The sequence below is a fragment of the Archocentrus centrarchus genome, chromosome 2 (genome assembly GCF_007364275.1).
Source record: "Archocentrus centrarchus isolate MPI-CPG fArcCen1 chromosome 2, fArcCen1, whole genome shotgun sequence".
Lineage (NCBI taxonomy): Eukaryota > Metazoa > Chordata > Actinopteri > Cichliformes > Cichlidae > Archocentrus > Archocentrus centrarchus.
In genome coordinates, this window is record NC_044347.1 from 1,060,485 (window position 1) to 1,087,108 (window position 26,624).

Below are 26,624 nucleotides of genomic sequence, written 5' to 3' on the forward strand. Positions count from 1 at the left end.
CTGTGAGAAGCTTCCAGATGAAGAAGAAGAAGAAGAAGAAGAAACAGCCTTTATTGTCCCACAGAGGGGAAATTTGGGTGTAACAGCAGCCGCAGTTATTATAAATATAAATAAAGATATAATAATTCACACTATTAAGAAAAGAATATATATAAAATCAACAAACAAAACAAGCTGCTGATTCAAAGCTTCCATCAAAGCTTCATTGTTGTGGAGAAACCTGAGCTTCAATCACTGAGGTCACATCAGGCTCCTTAAAATGACTGAAAATATAACAAAGAATCAGTGTGTGTGTGTGTCACATGTTCCTGTGTGTATACACAGTAATAACAGTAAAAATAATATATACACAGTGTTATTACTGTGTATATACAGTGTGTAATGTTTCAGTTACTCTTCATATTGACTTTAATAAAAATATCCAGGGCTCCGTGATGCTGCAGTCAGATTCATGTTAGCTGGTCCTCAGCTTCAGCCTGATCTCCACTTCCTGCTCTGAGCTCTGTGTGAGTCTGTGTGCAGTCACATGACCAACAGTGTATCAGCAGTAGCTTCACGAGGACCAACACACTCCAAGGTTTAGTGTGACTGCAGTGACATGATGATCCAGGAGGTGGAAGCAGGAAGCTCAGCTTGGTCTTTGACCTCTGACCTCTGCAAACACAGAGTCACAGTCCAGGAGTCTAGGAGACGTTTATACAGCAGGGAGAGGAAGCTGCTCTTCTTCTTCACCTTCATGATGTTTCCCACTGAGGAGAGAAGAACATCAGAGCTAAAGAAACATCTGCAGAGACATCAGAGCAGCTCAGTCACTGAACTCATCACTGTCTTACCTTCCATTCTGATATGTCACTTGTTCTCCATCTGGTTTTCTGTTTGGTGAAATTAAAGAAGACAACATTACTTTACATTAATCAGATGTTTCTATCTGACACAGAGACTGTGAGACAGTCAGAAACAGACAAACCTGTCTGTGTTTCTGTGTCTGTGATTAAATCAAACAGTCAAATATCAGATCAGTGTCAGGATGTTAGTAAATGTTAGGATGCAGTAAACAACAGTTTCATTCTTCTCTCATCCTCACCTCAGTTTCCACAGACACTTTTTGGAACCACAAAAACACTCCTGCAGCAACAATAATTAAAACCAAAGCCACAGGGACACCAACAGCTGCTCCCACATTAACTCCACGTTCTCCACACTGAGCATCAGCTGCAGATGTTCCTGCTGTTTTCTCCTGAAGGTTTAGATCTTCACATCTGGAAGGACAGAGGGACATGTTTCCAGCACAGTGTCCAGATGTTCCACATGTGTCCATGTGTGCTCTGAAGCTTCACTTACTGTGTGTGTGGCTGACAGGATGCAGATGTTCCATCTGAAAAGGTTCCAGCTCTGCAGTCGGAGCACTCGGTGTCTGTGGAGGCTGTTCCTGAGGAGAACGTGACAACATGAACATGTGAGCATCAGTGTGGACTCCCCACTCTGACAGAGACCTTCAAGGTCTGGCCCCTCCCACGAGTCTGCTGATGTTGAGGCTTCATCCACATTGAGACGCCTCTGTGTGCTGCAGCAGCCACACATCAAGCTGAGACAGCATCAGAGTGTCTGCATCATCCACCCTTTAAGCAGCTTCCAGCTCAGGGTGGTGGAGGTGTTGTTGAAGGTGCAGCAGCTGCTCCTCTCTGCAGCTCACCAACATCACTTTATCCAACTTACTGCAGACGTCCTCTCTGTCTCCACAACACTGTCACAGTCTGTTCCTCCAAGATGACCTCTACTCCATCCACATCTACACTGTGGTAGAACAGCTTGGATCTCCTCCAAAGCTTCAGGCCTTGGTTCCCTTCCTGTCCTCTATTAAAGATCTGTAACCAGATCCTCTGTTCTGACATGAGGCATCTTTTATGGAGATGATCTGTTTTTCTGTGTGTTGTTGTGTGTGGTGTTTTTTGTGCTGAGTGTGTGTTTAGAATGCACTGATTTAATGAAGACTCAACAGCTGTTGTGTTGCTGCAGCTGAGGATCTTAATAAACCAAACAAACTGAAACATGGTCTCCTGAACACAGACCCCCCCCCCCCCCCCCCCCCCCCCCCTGCTCTTCCTCTGTCTGCAGCCAATAGCAGCACAGTTTCCACTGACGTCCTGCTGCCCAACAGCACAGGAAGTGCTCCATGTTCGCTGTGACTGATCAGTATGGACTGATGTGATGGAGCTAAATGCTAATGATGTGGACTGAATAAACATGACCATCGAATAATGAAGGGCTCAGTTTCAGTTTAACACCATGTTGCAGAGTCGTCTTGAAGCTGACTGACTCCCTCACCTGTGATCGGATCAATCCAGGGCTGGACTGGGACAAAAAAAAAAAAAAAAAAAAAAAATCAGCCCTGGCATTTTTGGCTTAGACCGGCCCACAACTATGTCTTAATAGCATTTGACACTGTCTTACTGTTATTCAATGTGAACATACCTTTTGCTAGTAATACTTTTATACTTTTTTACACTTACTTTAGTAATGCTTAAATTACAAAGCTTTTATTTATCATTTAGCAGTTTTAAACTCTGTGATTTCACCTGTTTTAGTGCTTTTAAAAACATGTTTAACCAGCTCAGAGGCTACAAATTCAAACTACTGTGCAGCCTTTCAACAAACCTTTAACCTAAATATCTAAAATGCTGTGATGCAGCCTAAAATGGACACTTGCTGCTCAGCCAACACTTCTCGGCCTTGACCATTTGCTATTTCATCAGATTTAAGGTGCCGTGGCTGCCAGATTTTTGGAAGTATGCAAATACCAATAATATTAATACTAATCAATCGCCATTGCTCATCATTCTTATGTAATAGAGCTAACGTTACCTCCATCACCTTAAAGTCCCTGTATTATCCAAACGTTACTACCTGCTTACGTACTACACTTTCCCGCTCACTCTGTCCCTCGGTTTCCAAAGCCTGCATCTCTGGCTGCTCCTCTCCCTGCTGCTGTCTTCACCTACAGCAGAGGGGCCCAAGCCTTGAAGGGGCCCTAAGCAAGGTAAAGACCCCACAATAATTACAGAGAAAACCCATCGTTCATCCTAATCTTAAAAATAGAGAGGGTGTCTGTCTCCTGAATCCAAGCTGGAAGCTGGTTCCACAGAAGAGGGGCCTGAAAGCTGAAGGCTCTGCCTCCCATTCTACTCTTAAGTATCCTAGGAACCACAAGTAAGCCAGCAGTCTGAGAGCGAAGTGCTCTGTTGGGGTGATACGATACTATGAGCCAATGAAGAGAAGCCAATATGGGAGAAATCTGCTCTCTCTTTCTAGTCCCTGTCAGTACTCTAGCTGCAGCATTTTGGATCAGCTGAAGGCTTTTCAGGGAGCTTTTAGGACAGCCTGATAATAATTAATTACAATAGTCCAGCCTAGAAGTAATAAATGCATGAATGAGCTTTTTAGCATCACTCTGAGACAGAAATATTAGAGTGTAGCCTACTCATTAAATTAGTGTTGTTACAAGTGTACAAATCTGGACAGTTATAATAGTCTCTTCTATCGTTTAGGAAATTGGCATTTGTAAAAAATTAAAACAAACCAAAAAAGTTTCATGACAAATGTGGGCGAGCTTGGGGGGCCCCTGGTGGTCAGGGGGCCCTATGCCGCCGCATATGTCGCCTATGCCTCTGGCCGGCTCTGCCTACAGCTGCTGTTGCTGCAGCATTACTGTTACAGAGGACGTGGAGACTACAGCAGCGAACATGTCTGTGATCTTTACACATTTTGTAGCATCTACAGTGACACTATTCAATTTCTTCACATGTAACTTCTCTGCACCCCCTTTCTGCTGCTTCGGTTTCTCCATGTTTCCTCCTTTAACACACGCGCTCAACACTGAAACTACTAGCGGGAGTTACAGGGCACCACGCAGAGAAAGGGTGGGGCTGCTTTCACCCTATATCCTGATTGGCTCCATCCACTGTCTATACTGAAAATGGGCCAATTGGCCACCCCCTCTGAATTATGGGCCGGTCTCTGAAAAAAAAAAAAAAAATCCAACAGCATTGGCCCTGAGGACAGTCAGCCCACTGGGCAAATGCCCAGTATGCCCGATTACCAGTCCAGCCCTGGATCAACAGCTTCTTGACACAACGCCCACAGACAGTGAGGGTGGAGTCCTCCAGATCCTCCACCGGAACGCTGTGTACTAAGCCCCTTCCTCTATACTTCATACATACAACTAGGGTTGTATAAATCGATTATTTTAGTAATCGAGTATTCTATCGATTATTCCAGCGATTAATCGAGTAATCGGATAAGAAATACTTTTTTTATTAACAGTTTATCTGCATATTTTAACTTCCGTAATGCAGTTTCTCGCCATGTGAGCAAACAGCGGTGAATGGAGCAGCTACAAAGTTCTCTTTTCTTCACCTTAACACTTGCTGATCAGGTGCTTGATGAAGGACCTCCAGCTGTTTCACAGATTTAATGGTGGTTACTAAAAGAAAAAGCTGCTGTTTTGGACGCTGGAAAAACGTTTCCTTTTTCACTACTTGAGCTCACCGTCACAGCTTCGCCTCTTTGCGCTTGCGCAGTTAAACCGCTGCCTGCTATGAGTGTTTTGAAAAACTAGTGGCTGCGGGAGCCATGGCGCATGTGTGAGTAATGGTGTAATGCTTTGTATTCACAAGCATTCTCGAAAATACGTTTCTACTGCAGGTCTATATTTAGTCACTAATAAGGGATTAAAGTATAAAACATATTTTGAAGGAGCCCCTCGGTCCTGGGGGCGGGCCTTCCGGTACCGAACCATCGCTAGTGCTAATGGCCCGCGCTCGCTAGCAAACCAGTTCTGGTAGCTACAGCTGAAGTAAAGACAAAAATAGCAGCTGAAATTCTCAGCGAGCACAACACACACAGACACACAGAGAGCAGTGGAGGCGTGGAAATGCATGTCAGCGACAGTTGCCACCCGTCCCGTAAAGTACGGAACACGGCATGTTACGGAGCCGTATTCCACGGAGTCCCGTAACATACGGGCTTCTGTATTTTACGAGACAGGTGGCAACTCTAGTGATGATCCACTCTGTGTTAAATGAAATCCATCACAGCGACGGAGAGCTTTTAGAATGTGTGTGTGTGTGTGAATCACACACACACACACACACACACAGTAGGTGGCGGTAATGCAGTTCTATGTTGGTTTGCCAGCCACCAATAATAAGGAGGTCCAAAGGGTTGTAACCTGCTGTTCAGCAAACAGGGAAACCAAGGAAATGTTGATGGACTGGAGGAAGACGAGGGTAGACCACGTCCCACTGCAGATAGATGGTGTCTGTGCTGAGAGTCCCCTCTTTCTTGGGGTGCACACGGCTGACAACCTAACCTGGTCTCCCAACATGTAAACAGTGATTTTTAAGGCTCAGCAGAGGCTGCACTTTTTAAGACTTTAAAAAGAGGCCAGTGGAGTTGGTGTCATTTTAGTGAGCATTGATGAGCAGGAGTGTGTGTGTAGAGGAATAAGTGTGAAGTGTTTTTCTCTCCTCTCAGCCCAACCGGTCGCAGCAGATGACTGCCCCTCCCTGAGCCTGGTTCTGCTGGAGGTTTCTTCCTGTTAAAAGGTTTTCTCTGTAATTATTGTAGGGTCTTTACCCACAACACAAAGCACCTTGAGGTGACTGTTTGTTGTGATTTGGCGCTATATAAATAAAATTGAATTGAATTGAATCTGTGGAAGCATGTATCTGTTTTTAAAGGGATTAGATGGAGATTTGCTGCACAATGACAATAACAGATATTCTGATTACATGAACTTTGGTGTCATTTAAAAACACAAACCTACCATGTTTGCTGATGTACTGTCCTGGTCCACAGCTGCTGTGTCTCTGTGCTGTCTCACAGTCGTCTCCTACAGAGTAGATACAGTAGAATCCCTGCAGGGGTTCACAGACTGTGTCTGATGTTCCTGTACATGACCTCTTTACCTTCAGACCAGAACCTGCCAACATGAGAAGAACATACACAACATGTTTGTTGGTCTGTAGATGTTGATGTGGAGACTCTACAGCTGTGCTCATGATTCATGACTGAGAAACTCCTTCGATCATCATCAGCAAATATGAAACATCATCAGCTTGAATGTATGGACTCATGATAAAGACCTCCTTAATGGTTTAAAATTACTGGACCATATAACCCAGTTGCAATTCAGTAGTGGTTAAATTAAGACTTTAACAAATTATTTTTTGGTGGGACAGTGGTTAGAACTGACGCATCACAGTAAGAAGGTCCCAGGTTTGAATCCACCTTGGCCCAGGCCTTTCTGTGTGGCATTTCCATGTTCTCCATGTCTGTGTGGGTTCTCTCCAGTTTCCTTCCACAGTCCAAAGACATGCACTCAGTGGGGTGATGTTACCTGGTGAATCTAAATGGCCTAAAGGTGTGAATGAGAATGTGAACAGTTGGCTCTCTCTGTGTTAGCCCTGTGATAGGCTCCAGCCTCCCCCTGACCCTGAAAAGGATAAGTGGAAGAAGTAGGATGGATGGATGTGTCTTAACTGTGGAGGCTGTAAAACTTTGTGTAAGGAGTCTGAAGCTCACTTCTGACCAATGGCAGCCACACTGAGGTGAGGACTTCCTGAACTCTTCTGTCAGTAAGCACTGCTGTTAGTGAAGCTTTCTTTGAAATGGATAAAACATTGTTGGACTCAGACACTTAAGCCCCTTTTCCACCGCCGGGGTTCCGGTCTCAGTGCTCGTTCTGTTCCCAATGAACCGGCGAAACGCTTAAGAACGGGCCCGCGTTCCCACCGCGTTTCTGTGAACTGCTCCTTTACGTATGAGTGTGGGCGGGTCCTCGTCTGGACATGAAGCTGAAGCGCACAAACGTGGGAGAACACGCTCTCCTTTCTGTGCTGCAAACACGTTTTAGGGTCCAAACCAAACTACTGCAGCATCTGTGTGCAGCACAGAGGGAAACACAGACAGAGATTAGAGCAAGACGACAAGTACGCACTTTGTGTCCTTTTATCTGTGATATGAACTGATACAAAGCAGCAAGTTCAGCCTTAGAGCCCAACCTAATTCACAGCCGTGAAAATCGCTTCTCTTTTCTCATTAATACACATGTAATATGGTAGAAAACTTGATGTTGAGACGGCAGAGTCATGCCCTTCTGCTGCTTTCGTCACGCGTTCTTGGCTTGAGACCAGCTAGTTTGCGGGCCGGAGTTGAACCCGTTTTTTTGGCTGAACGCCGAGTGAGTTTGTGGTGGAAAACCCACTGAATGGCTCAAATACTGGCATCGGCACTGGAACCCCCGTCGGTGGAAAAGTGGCTTTAGTAAATGAACTCTCATACGATGTGCAGATGTAAACAAACTGTTTATCAGAGAGGAAGATTGATTTTTAGAATATCCAAGCCTAACATCAGCTGGTATACTGTGAGCTTATAACCAGCTGTTTGTTCAGCCGGCTCCTGCCTGCTGATGAGAGGGTCACAGGTCTGATCTGCTGACCATCAGAATAAACGAGCATGTTAGGATGATATTATATGAAGATGCCTATGGTGGCCTCTTTCCTTCACATTTTCACTTCTTTGGTGTTGGGGAGGCCCCCTGAGATGAATAAACAGGTATGAGGCTTCACATATTCACATGAATGCATCAATGTGTTGGAAGATGTAATCACACTATAATAAAGAGACTAACAGAGATGTACCTGCTGCACAGTTTGTACAGGGAGTGCACTGTTCTAGTCCGTTGGGTTTATCAGTGAAGGTTCCATCCACACAGGGCAGACAGGAAGTGCTTCTGTACTCATTACAGTGAGTTTTAACTCGACTCCCTGATGAAAAGAAAAACAACAAGTTCATTCCAGGCTGGACTTTTATCCATCAGGGTCCATCTCATCTGACATGTGCAGCTAAGTTGTGTTAATAAACACATGCACTCATCATTCAGCAGGTTCTTACCTGCAGAACACCTGGGACAGCACTCACTGCCTATCAGATACTCTGCTGGATGACATGTGAGGCTGAGAGTGATGAAGACTTTGATCAGGATGATCTGAAAGGAAAGGTTGTGCTGACATTGTGTTACTGCACACTTTGATGTGACCATCCACTGCTCACAGACTCACAAAGAGCAGCAGAAGAAGAAGACATGGAGTAAGAACATGCAGCACCTGCTCACCAGGTGATTCTAAACTCCAGGAAATATTTACCAGGAATGCTGCAGAGCTCAGAGGGTTCCTTTTTAAAGTCATTTGATCCTCCAGGCTCAAAGGTTCCTCGGTCCTAAGAAACCATATCACTGAGATTTGGGAGGATGGAGGTTTTAACATGAAGAACAGCTGGACAACATCTGGAAACACAAAGAAATGACAGAGTCACAGTTAGGAGAGCTTCTACTGATGGATCACAGAGGTTTCTCCATGATCACATGATCAGAGCTGTAACATGAACTATGACATCATCAGTGAGTGAAGCTGCTTTGACTCTAATGCTCCTCTGATGATGCATTTAAAGGAAGCAGACAGCAGTGCTGAGACTCACTGAGCACAGAGAGGAGCAGCACCACAGCTACACCACCCTGAGTGTACTGCAGCCCCTCGTAACACTGCATCCGGTCACTGTCTGCTCTCTTGTTCCTCTGCTCAAGTATTTCCCTTTGCCTTTAATGCAGGAGTCAGCAGCAACCAGCAGGGGTGTCGCTCTGACCCAGCAGTGACTACAACAGTTGTTTTTATGACGTGTTCATTTTCATCAAGTTTTGAGTTGTTAGTCAGATTAGATGAAGCACGTACCGAAGCTGGATTCTGAGGGGTTTCCTTTCTTTTTTGTTCAGTTATACAGGTGATTCAGATCCTTTCACCCCCGAGGCCTGCTCTGCTCCGCGGCCTGTTGTTTGTTGGAGCCAAAAACGAAACTAACACAAAATGTCGGCTCTGCTCCGTCTGTGCGCTCTGTGACAGCAGCAGCGTCTTTATCCGTCTGTGTCCGGGAAAGGAGAGACGGAACCCTCCGCTCACGGAGCTCCGGTACAGATGCTCGGTCCCAGCCTGCTCGCTGCTCGGTCCCGTTCGGTCCGGTTTGTAGCTGCTAATGGCGCTAACTGCGGGGGTGGCAGCTACCGGAACTACTTTCAAAATAAGAGCCCCTCATTAAACCGGAACTAACACGGACATGGAGAGAGTGAATACACTAACCCATCCACCCATAGACAGACATTAGAATTAGAGCAGAGCCCGGAGTGCACGAACCTACATGATTACATTAGGATTTAGAGCGAAATAAAGCAGAGTAACAGCAGCAGTTGGAAGTCTGTCAGAGGGTGCGGTTTCCGGTCTGTTTTGTTGTCAACTTCGCGACTTTTCAGACGTCAGTGGGCTTTAAACACAAATACATTATTTCCTGTTACGGTAGTGATGCAAAGCGAGGCTTTCTGAGGCTCTGAACCTTTTTGAATCACTGTGTCAAAAAGTGGTTCGCTATTAAAGGTTCATTCAGTACTCTTGGGTGACACCTGCTGGCTACAATGGTTGTTGCACAGCCAAACGAAGCCCTGCAGATGTGACGCACCTTTCAGGTATAACAACACTTCTTAATGTGTGTTGGGACAGTTCTCAAATGACCTGCTATCCAACTGTGTTTTATGTATTTGCTCTTTGTATCCCAGATACAGTTTTTCCTTTGTTTTTGTGCTTCCTGTGCAGGACGTGCACACAGAGGTTTCTCACAGCAGTTTGGACAGCCTCCATGATCACATGAAAATGCCTGAAAGACAAACAGCTACACCACCCTGAGACAGCTGCCACGTGCTGCTACAAACCCTCAGCCATCAGTGGAAGCTGAATATGAGCTGTAATTCAGTCAGGTGATGATGAGGTTTCTGGTTTGGCTGAGATTAACCTCCATGATGGAAGCAGAATAAACTGATCCAGCGTCTCTGCAGAGCTGTCAGGATGTTTGGAGCTGAATCTGCTGCTTGTCTTTATGTCCTGATGCAGGAATGTGTAAACTGACAGATCAGGGAACGCCTTCCTCTGCCTGGGATACCAGACCCCCACCCTGCATCAACACCTGGGGAGGGTGTTCAACGGGGAGCGCCCAGCTGGGCACAGCCTGAAGAGGAGACAAGGCCCCACCCTCCTGTAGGCCCACCACCCACACAAGGTATCAGGGGCCTGGTGCAATGTATGCTGGGCTGCAGCCTGATTCCCAGATATCAGTGCTTGGAATGTCACCTCTCTGGTGGAGAAGGAGCCTGAGCTCGTGTGTGAGGTTGAGAGATACCAGCTAGATGTAGTAAGCTTCACCCAGTCGGGCTGGGGAGAGGGAGGTCTGGGTTTTTCTGCTCAGGCTGCTGCCCCCATAACCTGATCCTGGATAAGCTGAATAACATGGATGGATGGAAACATGATCAACATTTGAATCCAGGGATCAAAGTGAGAACTTCTTCACTGGGAGCAGAAACATCTGCAGCAGCAGAAACATCTGCAGCAGCATGCTGATACTGTTCATGGAGATCCTGAAGACTGATCTCAGAGCAGCTCCACAAAGGATCACTGTGATGCCTTTAGTGTAAAGACATAAATAAGTTAAGAAATCAGTTAATTAATAAATAGGTTAAATTAATTGTAAAAACAGTTTTTAAAAAAGATACGAAAGAATGTACCAGAGTGAGAGATCTGTATCTTGTACTATCTTTATGGTGACTGTTGGAATCCACAGTATTCCTGACTTCATGCCATTATCCATAATTCATAGCGGAAGCCGGTATTTTCCTTCCGTTTGCGCTGTTGTTCACGGTTGCGGGCTTACACATTTGCTGTTCATTTAAACATTTTAACACTGCAGTTTCTTTTACCTGCCTAAATGGTACCACATCGGAGGTGGAGACATAGCATGGATGTTTTAAAAAGCAGCGAGGTAACAGTGCCTCACCCATCACTGTGTAAATGACATAAATTATGGCCTGAAGTCGCTACATCCACATTATCACCGCGGTCAAGTGAGCCGTCAATTCTGAGCCGCGGTCAAGCCAGCCGCAGATCAGCCGCCGCTTAAATTTTCTTGCGCTTCTACCCTAAGCTTTATGGTAATGCTCGTCTTTCGTTGCCAATTTCTGTACAGCGGAACAAAAATAACCTGTAGTTGCTTTTGATTAATATATGTGTTCGCGTTCTGTAAAACACTATGACATATAACAATCACATTTATTAAATTATGGATTTTAAGACAAAGTTGTGGTGTGTGTGTGTGTTTTGGCGAAATTAAGAGAAGTACAGCCCCAGAAGTCCTTTTTTTTTTTTTTTCCCTCGGCAAAGATGTGTTCCTTTAGTCGTGTGAAACTTGATTTCATTACAGATTTATTCAAGTCTTCCTCATGGCCTGCACAGCTGATTTTGCAGAAATCTGCGACAGGCTCCAGCCTGACAACCCTCCACCCGTGACGCTTAACCCAATAAGCGCAATAGGATGGAAGGATGGATGGATGGATGGATGGATGTGGCTAATATTCATGCAGAAAATCACGAGAAACAATCCCAGGCTCAAGTTAAAGGACTGTACAATTGTAATTATAAATTGACAATTCTGAGCGTATTTAATGAACTCAGTCCAGTGTGGTTGTATTTTTTATAAGTCCATTAAAGCTTATCATTGATAGCTGACATTTTTTGTATATTCAGCTTCTGCCTTATCCACTCTACCTGGGTGTGAAATTTCATCTAAGGCTAGTTAAGGACTCCACTTAAATTACATAACAAATCTGCACAAAATTCACCAAGGTTTGTTAAATATGGAAAATATCAAAATAAATAAATTCATAAAAAATCAGTATAGGAAGCTGACGTGGAAATCTCAACAGATTATCAGTCTGCCTGACCCCCTCTGCATGTGGACCCGGTTTCATCACAAATAACTGCAGGAATCCACACAAATCAGGTGACAAATCCACTCATATTCACCCAGGTCCATGTAATATGGAAAATATATTAAAAAATTCATAAAAAATCAGCATAGGAAGCTGACGTGGAAATCTCAACAGATTATCACTCTGCCTGACCCCCTCTGCATGTGGACCCAGTTTCATCACAAATAACTGCAGGAATCCACCGTAATCGGGCGACAAATACACTAATTTTCACCCAGGTCCATTTAATATCGAAAATATCAAAATAAAAAAATTCATAAAAAATCAGCATAGGAAGCTGACGTGGAAATCTCAACAGATTATCACTGTGCCTGACCCCCTCTGCATGTGGACCCGGTTTCATCACAAATAACTGCAGGAATCCACCGTAATCGGGCGACAAATACACTCATATTCACCCAGGTCCATGTAATATGGAAAATATATTAAAAAATTCATAAAAAATCAGCATAGGAAGCTGACGTTGAAATCTCAACAGATTGTCACTCTGCCTGACCCCAACACATTCTGATTCTGATTCTAACACTAACCAAAAATAATGGAGTTGAATCTTTTATGTCTTTTGTTCCTTGTTTATTAAAAGTCTATGACCTGATGACTGCTGAGAGGATTGCAGCTATATACTTTCTGAGGGGTCTGTGGATACCTTTCTAGGTGCGTCCCTGCCCCTGCGCCACCCCCCTAAAACTCATCTGCACTCGCGCTCACACACACACACACACACACACAGACACACACACACATACAGCCTCTTAAGGCTTACTGTGTTCATGTGTGAGGATTTGTATAGACTTTTCTTAAATAGAAATTGACATAGATGCTTCATTTCAATTGCTGTACTGGCCTTCAGTGTCAAGTGACTGCTTTTGTGTGTGTGTGTGTGTGTGTGTGTGTGTGTGTGTGTGTGTGTGTTGGGGGGGTGGGGGGACAGGAGGAGGGGAGGTGAAGGACCAAAGGAGCGCCTAATCAGCTTCATGCCTCTTTTATTGATCATACCATATGCACAGCTGTTAAATACCGAAAATGCCGACTGGAGACACAATTTCCCCTCATCGCTTTGGCGCACTCCCTTGTGTGTGACGTCCCTATGATTGCATGTAATGCATACCCACTTTTTGCGCTAAGACTGCTGAGAATGTTGGTAGTTTTTAAATCCAAATCATGGTATATCTTTCCTTGAGGTGTTTTTTTTTCTGTTAATTTTTTTTATGTCAAGTCAAGTCAAGTTTGTTCATATAACAAATTTAAAACAACAACATTAATCAAAGTGGTCTCTGGAGCTTGAAAAAGGCGACTGGACTTCTTTTTGTTTCTTGAAGACGTTTCACCTCTCATCCGAAAGGCTTCTTCAGTTCTCAACCAAATGGTGGAGAGACCCAGGTATTTAAACCCCTGTGGGCGTAGTCCCCTGGAGGTGGTTATGACCCTCTATTGATCATGTGCCCAGGTGTGAAGGGGGCGTGGGTCATATTTAATCAGTGGTTTCAGTCCTGATCACCCCAAGTTTGTGTTCCAGAGGGTGGTGGGAGTCAAAGAGGAGATACTGGTCTGTGTGTGTGGGCTTCCGGTAAAACTTGGGGTGATCAGGACCCTACAACACCGTGCGGAAAGTGTTCCCTCTAAGGCAGAAGGGAAGCATAAGGAACACACACACATTGAGAAAGCCCTCAAAACATGCGGTTACCCCAACTGGGCCTTCATCAAATCAGCTAAGATGCACAGGAATGAAGGCCAAACACAAACTACAGAGAATGGGAAGGACAAGAGGAACAACATTGTCATCCCATATGTGTCAGGCTTGTCAGAGAAACTCAGAAGAATTTTCTCCAAGCATGACATCTCAGTATACTTCAAACCAAGTCACACCCTAAGACAAAAACTGGTTCATCCCAAGGACAAACCCGCCAAACACAAGATCAGCGATGTAGTGTATGCTGTTCAGTGCAGTGAAGAGTGCTCGGACCTCTACATTGGTGAAACCAAACAGCCTCTTCACAAACGAATGGCACAACATAGAAGAGCCACTTCGACAGGACAAGATTCAGCAGTACATCTGCATCTGAAGGAAAAAGGGCACTCTTTTGAGGATGCCAATGTTCACATTTTGGACAGGGAAAACAGATGGTTTGAAAGAGGAGTGAAAGAAGCCATCTATGTCCACTGTGAACAACCATCATTGAACAGAGGAGGTGGATTACGTCACCAACTTTCCCCCGCTTACAGTGCTGTCCTGAGCTCCCTTCCCAGACGTCTCAACCCCCATTCACACCTTTGTTCCAGTGACCTCAATAGGCCACAGGAAACAATGGAGCGGAGTCCTAAATTGGTTTCCACTGAAACCACTGATTAAATATGACCCACGCCCCCTTCACACCTGGGCACATGTGTTCACGCACATGATCAATAGAGGGTCATAACCACCTCCAGGGGACTACGCCCACAGGGGTTTAATACCTGGGTCTCTCCACCATTTGGTTGAGAACTGAAGAAGCCTTTTGGATGAGAGGTGAAACGTCTTCAAGAAACAAAAATAAGTCCAGTCGCCTTTTTCAAGCTCCAGAGACAAATGCAAATAAGGTCACTTCAGGTCAAACCTGTCAGTATGAAAAGGGTTGGTCCACCTATTGACAGACCAATCAGTGGTGACTCTAGGAACACGCCTCGGTCTGAAGTTATAGGAAACCCCAGCAGCGCACCCATTGTCAGCAGGAGGTGGACTGTTTACATCTGTCCCCAAAATAATGTTTAACTGTAAAATAGATATAAAGCCATAACTTCATATGGGCAGAAAATTTCGAGTCAAATACTCTTAAAGCAGCTTCCAAATAAGAACCATCAAACCAGTGAAAACCAAAAATCAGCAGTTAGAAATACTTTTTAACTATCTCTGTTATTCCTCCAAACAACACAAAATTTTCACACTGCTGAATCCAGTGAATAGTTCTCCTTTTCTTCTTCTTCCTCCTCCTCATGGCGTCGGTTCGGTGTTTTCTCAGACGAATTTAAAGTCTTGCAGCCCTGATTCGGCACAGAGCTCAGTCCTGTGACAAAGTTCCGACTCGGAGAGACTGTTCAGATGAAGCAGCTTGCAGCGTGTGCTCCGCCGATGAGGGGGTTTCCGGTGAGTTCGCTGTGCATGCGTGCATATTCAGGAACTATGGAAAGTTGGGTCCGTCTCACATCCAGGTAATGCAGGTCTGCTGTCATCCGACGATTTCACGGCGCAGGGCTTCAGCAGGGAACCAGATTATATCCCGAAAACGGCGCTGCAGCGGCTCCGCTCGTCGCCATGGAAACTCGTCGCGACTCTTTGATCCACCCGACGTCTGTGTCTGGGCCGGCCTGGCCTGTTCCCACGAAGTATGGCGGACGATCGCTGCACTTCGACTACCGTTCTGATGTATCAGGCATCTGCTGCTCGAAGATACTGCATTCAGAGGTCCAAGATAAGATGTTCGGGCGCCAATTTGTAACGTCTGGGTTGTGTTCGGTGGTGAAGAGGAGGCGGCGGGCAGCCAAAAAAAACGCACAAGCACACTGGCACTGAGAATTTCAGTATTGCCCTTTTAATAAATGTAATCTTCACAACCTTATGAAGCCCGGTTGAACGGCTGCTACATAAACACACATGAAAACGAGCAGTGTTCATACAACCTATGACGGTACAAAAAATAAGGAAAAGGAAAAGGTCCGCCTCAAGCCAAAAATGTCCGTCTGCAAAACACATCTCCCGCGCTCTCTACTGAGGAGCGGTGGGCGCACACTGGTGACATCATCTACACAAAAAGGCCAGACTGTCGTAAAGAGACATCACAATTACGACTGTTACAAGCTCATTCTCTTTAAGGTTTCAAGGTGGTAGTAGTAAATGTACTGTAACGTTCCGTTATGTCACCCAAGCACCAGGCAGAGGTTTCGTTACTAACACCATTTAATCAGGCCGGACACACACAGAACAGCTCTCGCCGGATACAGCGAACTCTAACTCACACAAGAAAAAAAGAGACCTCCCTCCCAAGAGCGACCCCCCACATCTCCTTCCGGTTCAACCCCAAAACAACCTAACTTAAAGAGAACAATAACTGTGACACACATTTAGCAATAACGTCCATCATGGATCCTTACACTGCTCCCCCAACAAAAAGTTCCTCGTCCTCGAGGGAAAAACACAGTCTCTGAGGCGGGGAGGCAGTTGACGTCGCCTCCTTGGCTTCCGAGGGGTGGCATGAACTACAGGAAACTGAGGGGGAGAACAAGGGGATGGGGAGGGAGCCATGTCCAGCTGGGAGTCCAGCTGAGCTGGAGTGTGGGGGATTTGCATGCATCCCTCAGAGAAAGGGGAAGGAGAACGACCCTTATAAGGGGCCATCCTGTCTCTGTGCAGGACCACTTTCCTGCCTCTAGGTGGTAACTGTACTCTATAAACCACTTCCCCAACTCGTTCCAGGACACTGCAGGGTCCAACCCAGTTGCTGTCCAGTTTAGGACACCGTCCTTTTTTTCTCTTCGGGCTGTAGACCCACACCAGCTCTCCAGCACGGAAGTGCCTCCCTTTAGTAGTCAGGTCGTAGTTTCTCTTTTGCCGCAGTCCCGCCTTTGCCAGCTGGTCCCGAGCATAGGAATGCGCCGACTCCAGTCGGTCCTGCAGCTTCCTGGCATAGCTTTGACCCGGTGGCGCATCCGGAGCATCAGGAGGTTTCCCAAAAGCCAGTTCAGCAGGGGTCCTTAGTTCTCTCCCTAACATGAGCAGGGCGGGTGTGCACTGGGTGGAGTCCTGGACGGCCGACCTGTAGGCCATTAGGATGAGTGGGAGGTGAGTGTCCCAGTCACGCTGGTGTTCTGACGTGATGATGGCTAACTGCTGGGCCAGTGTCCTATTAAACCTTTCCACCAGGCCATCACTCTGGGGGTGGAGTGGCGTGGTGCGGGTCTTCTGAATTCCAAGGCGTTCGCACATGGCAGCAAACACCCTGGACTCAAAGTTACGGCCTTGGTCACTGTGAAGAACCCCTGCCGTTCCAAATCTGCTGAGCATTCCCTCCACTAATGTGTCAGCCACTGTCTCCGCCTCCTGGTCCGGGATGGCGTATGCTTCCGGCCATTTGGTAAAATAGTCCATAGCAGCAACCACATAGCGGTTTCCCCTATCAGTCCGGGGAAATGGCCCCATGATGTCCACAGCCACTCGCTCCATCGGTGCACCTGCCGGTTGCTGTTGAAGTTGAGCACGGGACTGGTCCAGCGGACCTTTGTGGGCGGCACAGGAGTCACAGCTTCGGCAGAAGCCCTCCACATCTCTACGCTGCTGGCCCCAATAGTAACCCTGGCGCAGGCGGCGAAGGGTCTTTGACACGCCAAAGTGGCCAGCGCCTCTACTCCCATGGCAGGCTTCCAGCACCGCTGGCCTTAGCGACTTGGGTACCACAACTTGCCACCTTTCCTCACCTGTAGCAGGATCTTTCCAGCCGCGCTGCAGCACTCCCTTGTCCAACCTTAGGGCATTGAACTTGGCCCACAGCCCTTTGGTGGCAATAGAGAGCCCGGTAACCTCATCCCAGTTAGGTCGCTGCTCGTTCTCAAGCCATCGTAGTACTGGTAGCAGGTCAGTGTCTTGCTCCTGCTGGGCCCTCCATTCTGCCATGTCCACCACTAGGAGTGCCCTGCAGGAGAGCTGTGCAGGATTATCTGTTGCTGTGAGTTCCCTCTCCTTCTCCTCCCGCTTCCCACAATAGCGGCAGCCTGTCGCGGCACATGGGCGGCGGGATAGTGCATCCGCATTGGAGTGGTGTGCCCCTGCTCTGTGCTCCACAGTGAAATTAAAGGCCTGGAGCTCCTCCAGCCAACGAGCCACCTGCCCCTCTGGTTCTCTGAAAGACATAAGCCACTGGAGGGCGGCATGATCAGTCCTGATGATAAAAGGCGTGCCACATAGGTAGTACTTAAAGTGTCTCACTGCCATCACCACAGCCAGGAGCTCTCGCCGTGTGACACAATAGCGTCGCTCACTCTTATTCAGGACCCGGCTGAAGTATGCCACCACCTTCTCACCTTCAGGTCCGACCTGCGACAGCACGGCTCCCAGTCCCACACTACTTGCATCTGTGTCCAGGACAAATGGTAGTGCGGGGTCAGGTGGGGCAAGGATCGGAGACTCCGTCAGGGATCTGCGCAGGGTGTCGAATGCCTGCTGACAGTCTTGGGTCCAGCTGAAGTCGTGATCCTTCTGCAGCAGGCGAAAGAGTGGTGCAGCTATGGAGGAGAAGCCTTTTACAAACCTCCTGTAATATGACGCCAGTCCCAGGAAGCTTTTTAGTTGCACCTGGTCTGCGGGAGTGGGCCAGTCCCTAATGGTCTGCACTTTTTCCTCCAAAGTGCTGATGCCCTCCCGACCCAACTTGTGACCAAGGAACCCCACCTCCCTCCTCATGAAGTGACACTTGTCCGGGTGCAGCTTAAGGCCTGCAGCCCTTACTCTCTCCATTACCTGTCTCAGGGTATCCATGGTGGTTTCAAAAGAGGTCCCATGCACCAGGAGGTCGTCCAGGTAGACCAGACACTGCTGTCTTGGGACACCAGCCAGCACACCGTCCATAAGTCTCTCAAAGGTGGCTGGGGCGTTGCACAGGCCAAAGCTCAGGACTCTGAACTGCCACAGTCCCCTGTTCGTGCAAAAGGCCGTCTTTGGTCTAGAATCTGGGGACAGAGGCACCTGCCAGTAACCACTTCGCAGGTCCAGGGTGGAGAACCAAGAAGACCCTGCCACCAGGTCGAGAGACTCATCGATTCTGGGAAGGGGATAAGAGTCCTTTTTAGTAACTTTATTAAGTGGCCTGTAGTCCACGCAGAAGCGCATTCGTGGACTGTTCTTCTTGGGCACCATCACCACAGCAGATGCCCAGGGACTTTCAGATGGCTCTATGATGCCCATCTTTAGCATCTCACGCAGTTCTTGGTCAGCCGCCTCCTGATGAGCCAGAGGAAGGCGACGAGGACGCATTTTAACAGGACGAGCATCCCCAGTGTCAATAACGTGTTCCACCAAGTGTGTCAGGCCTACATCACACTCTGTGAGGGCAAAAATGTCTTTAAAGTCCAAGAGCACCTGCCATAGACTTCCTTGCTGCTGCTGAGTCAGGCCCTCACAGTTCCTGGACCAGACGTTTCTCACTGCTGACAGCCTCTCCTCTTCATCAGTTCGCTGTTCAACTAGTGGTAATACAGGGGACTCCGAGGTGCAAGCCGCTATTACAGCAGGGGATGGGTTTAAAGGTGGGGGTTTAAGCTGCACCCTCTCTCCTCCCGGGAGTAACAGACAGCCTTCCCCGAGGTCCAGCACACCATCAATGGCTCGTAAAAAGTCCAGCCCCAGGATGCAGGCATCCTGGACGTCAGCCACCCAGGCAGCAAAAGGCATGGTTAGGTCTCCAACCTTAAACTGAAACATCCCCCTCCCTTTTATGGGGGCCAGGTCACCAGTCACTGTCTTAAGCTGCACATTGGTTGTTTGCATGGCAGTCCCAGCTGGAATGATGTCAGGTCGGACCAGTGTTGTGTTGGACCCTGTGTCGAGGAGTGCTGTGCAGGATACCCCATCAACCACCACCGGAATGTGGCAAAAGTCACCAACTTGGGTCCAGCCTACAGTAATGACCCTGCCAGGTGACAATGTGGGTGGTGTGGGGGTGTTGGTCACGACGGCCCGTGTACTCCCACCTACACGGGCCCCTGACCGTTTCCCTGCGCCGCTGCAAACCTGGGGCACTGCCTGATGAGATGTCCAGCTTGTCCACATCCCCAGCAGCTTTGTGGTCGGCGGCGTGTGCCAGCACGGGGAGAAGGTGACTGAAGAGCAGCCTCCTGGGTCATGCTGTGTGGTCCCCCCTGCCTCTCCGTCCGCTCAGCAGGTGCAGATGTTGCTCTGACCACTGGTGAATCCTCAGCCCCTCCAGGAGGTCCTGTCAGCATCTCCCTCTCCAACGCCAACTCCAGAGCTGCACTGAGTGTGGTTGGACGAGCAAGCTGTGTCTGAATACGGAGCTCTTTGGGACTGAGGGCCTGTAGGAACTGATCACGGGCGAGCTCTGTCTGCACTGCAAGGGGCATGTTGTCATAGGCCCGCCTGCAGAGGCACTCAATGTCATGGGCCAGGATACGCAGCGGTTCTCCAGGCAGTCTCCGTCTGTTGTGAAACTCTGACCTCAGTAGCACAGGCTGGTTATACTGCCCAAACCGTCTCTGGAGTGCCCCAACTAGAGCAGTATAGTCTCCCCTCTCTCTTTCACTCAGCAGCAGCAGGCATGCTGCTGCATCCTCACACAGGCACAGAGCTAATTGCAATGCTTTATGTTCGACAGACCAGCCAGCTGCAGCAGCTAATAGTTCAAACTGAGCAATAAACACTTCCCACGGCGTCTTACCGCTGAACTTGGGTGTCTTTATGTTTACCGTAGCCGGCTGTGCATGGGCGCTGCCATCATTGTTTACATCACATGACCTCCGCTCCGTCCCGCCGAAATGGCGATCATGGCGCGAACGGCCCTCCAGCCGAGACAAACCTGGGGAGAACCCAGCCTCAGCAGCCAGCTGGAGCGCCGCTTCCCTCACGCTGCGAGCGGGTCGGATATCCATCTCCTGCTCCTCCTTCTTAACAGTGTTCCTCCGCATAATCGGGAGTTGTGTCCCTGAGCCGTGAGCAGAGCCGCTGGTAATAGATCCAGGCGTGGTAGTTCGTAGTTTAAGCTTCTGACACCAGTGTAACGTTCCGTTATGTCACCCAAGCACCAGGCAGAGGTTTCGTTACTAACACCATTTAATCAGGCCGGACACACACAGAACAGCTCTCGCCGGATACAGCCAACTCTAACTCACACAAGAAAAAAAGAGACCTCCCTCCCAAGAGCGACCCCCCACATCTCCTTCCGGTTCAACCCCAAAACAACCTAACTTAAAGAGAACAATAACTGTGACACACATTTAGCAATAACGTCCATCACGGATCATTACAGTACATTCTCTGTTGCTAATCCTATTGTGTGTTAGTGTATGTTAGTTTCTGGGGGTAATTTGAGTTGAATAATCTTTAATTGTTAACAGTTACAGTAGATAGAGAAAAGAACCTAGGGCCCCATCTACATCGTTATTTACATATATGGTAGACGGGCTACATAAGACATCTGTTGGAAGTGATGCGCTAGCAACCTCTCCTTCCTAGTTTAGTTTGACTACTTGTTCGTTTGATAAGCTAAATATTTACTGTGTATTAAGATTACAGATATCAGTGAAAGTATTTTTTCGGTTATGGTTACACCATTGTGAAGCTAAACGATAATTCCAGTTGGGGTAGTGTTTTGGGGAATGCTTTCTTTCAGTTTGTTACATGTAGCACTGCATTTTGTTTTACTATTGAGAAAGGGGGATATAATGTATGGTTGGTAATGTGGTACACGTTCTGTATGTCCCTAATGGGTATCTGTGTCTAACTGTCGAGGCAGTTAGGAAAGGCATCCTGCCATTTTGTTCATAATAAAGAAACCGCCAGTTGAGAGCAAGCTCTCGCCTTGTTCCTGTATATCTTGTACACAATATAAGTACATTACAACTACTTTTTACTTTTACTCCCTACATTTTTACACAAGTATCTGTACTTTCTACTTCTTACATTTTCAAACAGACTCGTTACTTTTTAACGTCAGAGAGAAGTTTGCGTTTCCGGTCAGTGCGCCTCAAACATCAAACGATCTGAGCCTAAACGGAGGAATAATAACACATAAGAGACAATCGTACTGGCGTATCCTCCATCACCGGGCTGATCTCGTACAAAGGGATTAAATACACAAACCCATATAATTAATGTATCATTTATAGCGCTATAATCAGGGGTCACAGCGGGCCGGACCGAATCCGTAAGTTGCGCTGCGGCACATAAACAGCTTAGCTAGCGGTACTGAAGAGGAGCGAGCATGAAGGGAGTAACGTGTGGCAGGTAAATGCAACGTTTTTAAATGCTCAACAAATATCAGCAAACACACAAAGTGTGCAGTTTGTCACACAGTGTGTCTGCGAGCTAAAAGAAGAGCTGCTGTATTTCAGAGATGGAGAAAGAGGACAGGAGAGGAAAAAGAGAGGTTAGAATTAAAGGTAAGGACTGGAAAACAAACTGAAGTATGCTGACTTTGTGTTACTCAAAGAGTGTATGAAAATACTGCAGTTTAGTGTGTAATAAACAGGTTATCTTGTACTGTATTTACAGTAAAGCTCTGCGTTGGACTGGAGCACAGTGTTTGTGTTCATGGTCAGAGTTACAGGTTACATCAGTGCAGCAGAGATGAGTCTGAATCAAAGCTGCTGATGCTGAGATTGATTCACTGAATCCAACATTTCTACAGCCTGTATGCTGTCAGTGTAGGGGATGGAGATCAGCTCAGAGAGCTGTGAAATACTGGGTTACATCTTTGTGAGTTCAGTTCATCCACACAGAGCAGTAAACCTCAGAGCAGCAGCAGCAGCAGGTCAGCTGATCACAGCCTGCACACCAACATCATTTACTGCAGCTACAATAGAAAGCTGTGATTCTTCTCCCCATGCAGAGCCACTACAGCTGATCTTAGGGTTCCTCCACCTGCTGAATCCCACTGTAACCCCTGAGTATCCTCATGTTGGTGTTTAGGTGGAGACACAGTCACCCTCTACTATGGAGGACACAGAGAACAGAGCTGTGTTTAAATTCCCTTTAACAGTTTGTGTCCTACAGAACAGATTCAAGCTGAGTGCATTCATTAGGATTCAAATTTAGATTGGAATAATGTTTGCATTCTCATGTATTATTTTATATTATTACAATAATATATAATGAGGTTCAGTTAGCTTTACACAAAAATATCAGGTAGAAACGTCCTCCAAAGAACTACTTTTACTTTCTTACTTTGAGTACATTTCAGAGCCTGTACTTTTTTACTTTTACTTAAGTAGAGAAGTTGAACCAGTACTTTGACTTTTACCAAAGTATTTTTTAACACAAGTACTTGTACTTAAGTACAGAATCTCAGTACTTTTGACACCTCTGTCTGTGTGTGTGATGTTATTCAGAGATGAAATCAGTCCTGCAGTCACTGCTGTGTTTAACTGTATGAAGTTATATCATGTAAATATAATAAAGGAAATCAAAGCTTGTCACTGTGCATTACTGTGAATTTCCTGATTATCCTTCAAACACATTGTTAATATTCTTCTTCTTCTACATGGATACCTCACTGACATGTTTGTGTAGCAGAATATGAAAGAATGGAATCATAGAAATGCACTGAAAGCTCAGTCTGACCAAACTGATCAATACATGACAATACTGACAGAAATATGCAGACATGTGACCAGCCTGCCTCCCACTGTCAGCCATTATGACTCATGACAGCAGATCAGCTTCTTCCTGTAAAACATGAGACTTACTGGAAATCATGTGACCAGGTAGGACCAATGAGGGCGCGTGTTCAAAGGACTTTCCACAGAACAAAGTAATCATTACAAAAGCACTGACGGAAACATAACATTTGGTGAAGAATGTGAGTAAGGCTGTACAGCAGACCTGGACTCATGAACTTTGACAAAGATGACTGAGGCACTTTAGGCTACCTCTGCTAAAAGAAATTAGTGATTGTAGTAAAAATACAATTCAATACAATATTCAGGATACAGCAGACTGCTTTCTGTGGCAATGATAGTGTAAGACCAGCAGAACAAACAGGATCAGGGCGCGGCTCCGGCTCAGTGTTACTAACAGCAGCAGTCTGTGTGTGTGTGTGTGTGTGTTTGTGTGTGTGCTGTAAAACTGAAGCCGTCTCTCCCATAGGGTTCACACACAAACACGTTAGCAGCAGCTGCTAACAGGCTGCCAGCCCCCTCACCTATGGAGAGCTGTTTCATTCAAAATGAAACAATACTGCTATTGATAAATTATTAATAAATATTCCATGAAATAAAACAAAATCGTTTTAAAAGAAATTTTTATCTTATCTTTTAAAATTCATTTATTTATTTCATAATGGAGTTTTATTTTGTGACACTTTTATTTTGTAAAGCTATTTTATGTATTTCGGTGACTTTTATTTTTTAACCCCGTTTTTCATTTGAAGCTCTTTTTATTTCATGTTCTTATATTCAAATGAGGGGGCGGAGTTTTATCTGTGGGCTGGTCAGGAGTGGTGGACTTGGACCAGAGCGGAGGATAAACTTTTAAGGTGTTTTCAGGCGAGAATGTAAATGTGTAAACCTCAAATATCAGCTTGTTTTATCAAGATATCTCTTAATTACAAAAAGTGCTCCGCTGTTTTCTGAGCTGTCCGTTGCCGCTGCTCTTCCAGCAGCTCGCCTCGCTAGCTGTCAGCTGACCAGGCTATCAAGGCTCGCTTTAGCTGGAGAGAACGCCCGACTGCCGGCACATCCTTTTCAAAGCCCCGCTGGCTTTTGCCGCTGAGTGGAAGTTAAGCACAGATATAACTCACTCAGATGATCTCTGACGGCTGATGTTTGGTTTGTTTCAGTGTTTCATTTGTTCCTCAGCAAATCGGTTTGGCTGAAATTAAAGTTCAGCCTCATAACTGGATAGTTTTATTCAACATTAATGTCTCACTTAATATAGTTGGAAATTAATCATTCTCTCAGCTGTATTCCTTGATGTTTAAATGTGTTATGCTTGTTTTAACAGTTTATTTTGAATTAAACACTTAAAATTAAACCACAAAAAGGAGAAAAAGTTCGTTCTCCGTTTAACCAGCTGCTTTACACAGCTGTGCTTGACACTGTCACGGTTGCTAGGCGACAGAAGCTACACTGAGGTGGTGTCAGGTGATGCTGATATGAAGGTTTGATCGTCCAATTTCACAGCCGCTCACTTCCAGCCTTTGTGGTCTTCGTGGGCTGCGAAGGACCCGGTCTGCCGCACTACCATTTCATCATGACAGTTAGCAGCTTCTCTCAATAAGTCTGAGATGCTTCTGTTTTCAGACATTGTAAATCAGTTGAATACATTTAGAAAGATCAGAAGCATTCTGCAAAAGGCCGCCAAAAAATTGGCATCGATTCTTTTCTTCTTCTCCTGTTCGATATTTTGAAAGCTAGTTCCTGTTCAGTGTTGCCAGATTTCGCAACAGAAACAAGCAACCAGCTCTATGAAAACAAGCCCAAAAGAAGCCCAACTGGCAACCCACAACACTGTGTAAACCTGAGGCTGAGTATAAACAGCATATCTCTATAGCAGTATAGCTCACTTCTTTGTTTTGTCTCATTGTGTTTTGGAGCAGTCAAACCCATGGTTCTTACCCTCATAGAAGAGAAGGGTGCACAGTTTTAGTTTTTGTGTGTGTGTGTGTGTGTGCTTCTCTGTATTAGCATGTTGAACTAAATCAGCATGGTGAGCACATATTTCACACTTGCAAAATCTGGAGAATGCCTTTGGTACGTCTCCCATTAGGACCTCAGCTACTTTCAGAGGTGTATGCGGACACAATTTTATTTTTGGGGGGGGGGGGGGGGGGGGGCAGGAGGAGGGGAGGTGGAGGAGCACACTGGTGCCTAATCAGCGCTGTTCCTCTGTTACTGATCATTTCATACGCACAATTTCGTCACATCGTTTTGGCGCCCCCCTCTTGTGCGGCGCCCCTATGCACTGCATATAGTGCATACCCACTTCGTGCCCCACTGTCTCCCATCTGAGCTCGGATCCATTCTGTAAGTGCGCTCTCTTTCTCCCACTCTTTATTATATATTTTCTATATTTTCCCCGCTTACTGGAGCTCATTCTTGCGCTGCCTCCTCGCTCTGGGCTGTTATGAGTGTTTGTTTGGGTGTCTGCCTGGTCAACTTGTGCAGGAGCGATAAACAGGAAACGGGGGCTTGGAAGGGACAAACTACCTACCACTCGTCTTTTGCTTTAATATAGAGCGCCGAGAGATATTCAAGGAGTTTCACTTGGAAAGAAAGTCAAGCCCAAATAAGGAACTCCACGTTCAAAAACAAGCCCAAAAAACCGCAACCCGCAACTCACGAGATTTACAAGCGACTTTAGAAAAAACAAGCCCAGAGTCGCTTATAATAAGCGGACTTGGCAACACTGTTCCTGTTTTACTCCTCTGAGTCGCTGACGTCTGACCAGCGCCGCCCCACAGATAAAACTCCGCCCCCTCATTTGAATATAAGAACATGAAATAAAAAGAGCTTCAAATGAAAAACGGAGTTAAAAAATAAGTCACTGAAATATGTAAAATGGCTTTACAAAATAAAAGTGTCACAAAATAAAACTCCATTATGAAATAAATGAATAAATAAATAAATCTTGAAAGAAATAAAAATAAAATATGATAAAAATTTATTTTAAAATATTTTATTTCATGGGGATATTTATTAATAATTTATCAATAGCAGTATTTATTTATTTCATTTTGAATGAAACGACTCTCCATATTCCACGTCCTGTGAGCAGTGAGATGATGATGATGCAGGAGCTCAGCTTTCTCCTTCCTGTCACTGTAAACTCCATGTCCCAGCATGCAGCTGGATCAGAGCTGGGCCCTAGGACACATTCATGCTGTGCTTCCTGTTCTCCTGCAGGTCTCACTGAGGACTGTTGTAGCAGTGAGCAGCTCTCTGTCCTACCATCATGTCTCCATCTTTGCCTTCATCAGACAGCAGCTGGATGATCTGAAGCTCTTTGCTCCTT

At 46.2% G+C, this 26,624-nt stretch overlaps 1 protein-coding gene and 1 pseudogene across 1 annotated transcript; one reads left to right on the forward strand and one right to left on the reverse strand.

Annotated features, from left to right (window-relative positions):
* Positions 1-26,624, forward strand: part of LOC115791158 (NACHT, LRR and PYD domains-containing protein 12-like) — a 1,329,445-nt pseudogene that overhangs the window by 656,144 nt on the left and 646,677 nt on the right.
* LOC115791561 (tumor necrosis factor receptor superfamily member 14-like) lies at positions 172-9,100 on the reverse strand. The gene is made up of 9 exons (XM_030745675.1): positions 8,787-9,100; positions 8,205-8,344; positions 7,954-8,047; positions 7,701-7,826; positions 5,825-5,980; positions 1,342-1,429; positions 1,085-1,259; positions 834-872; positions 172-749 (listed from the first exon to the last, which is right to left on the reverse strand). The coding sequence occupies exons 2-9, from the start codon at positions 8,322-8,324 to the stop codon at positions 735-737; spliced, it is 813 nt and encodes a 270-aa protein (XP_030601535.1). The 5' UTR covers positions 8,325-8,344; positions 8,787-9,100; the 3' UTR covers positions 172-734.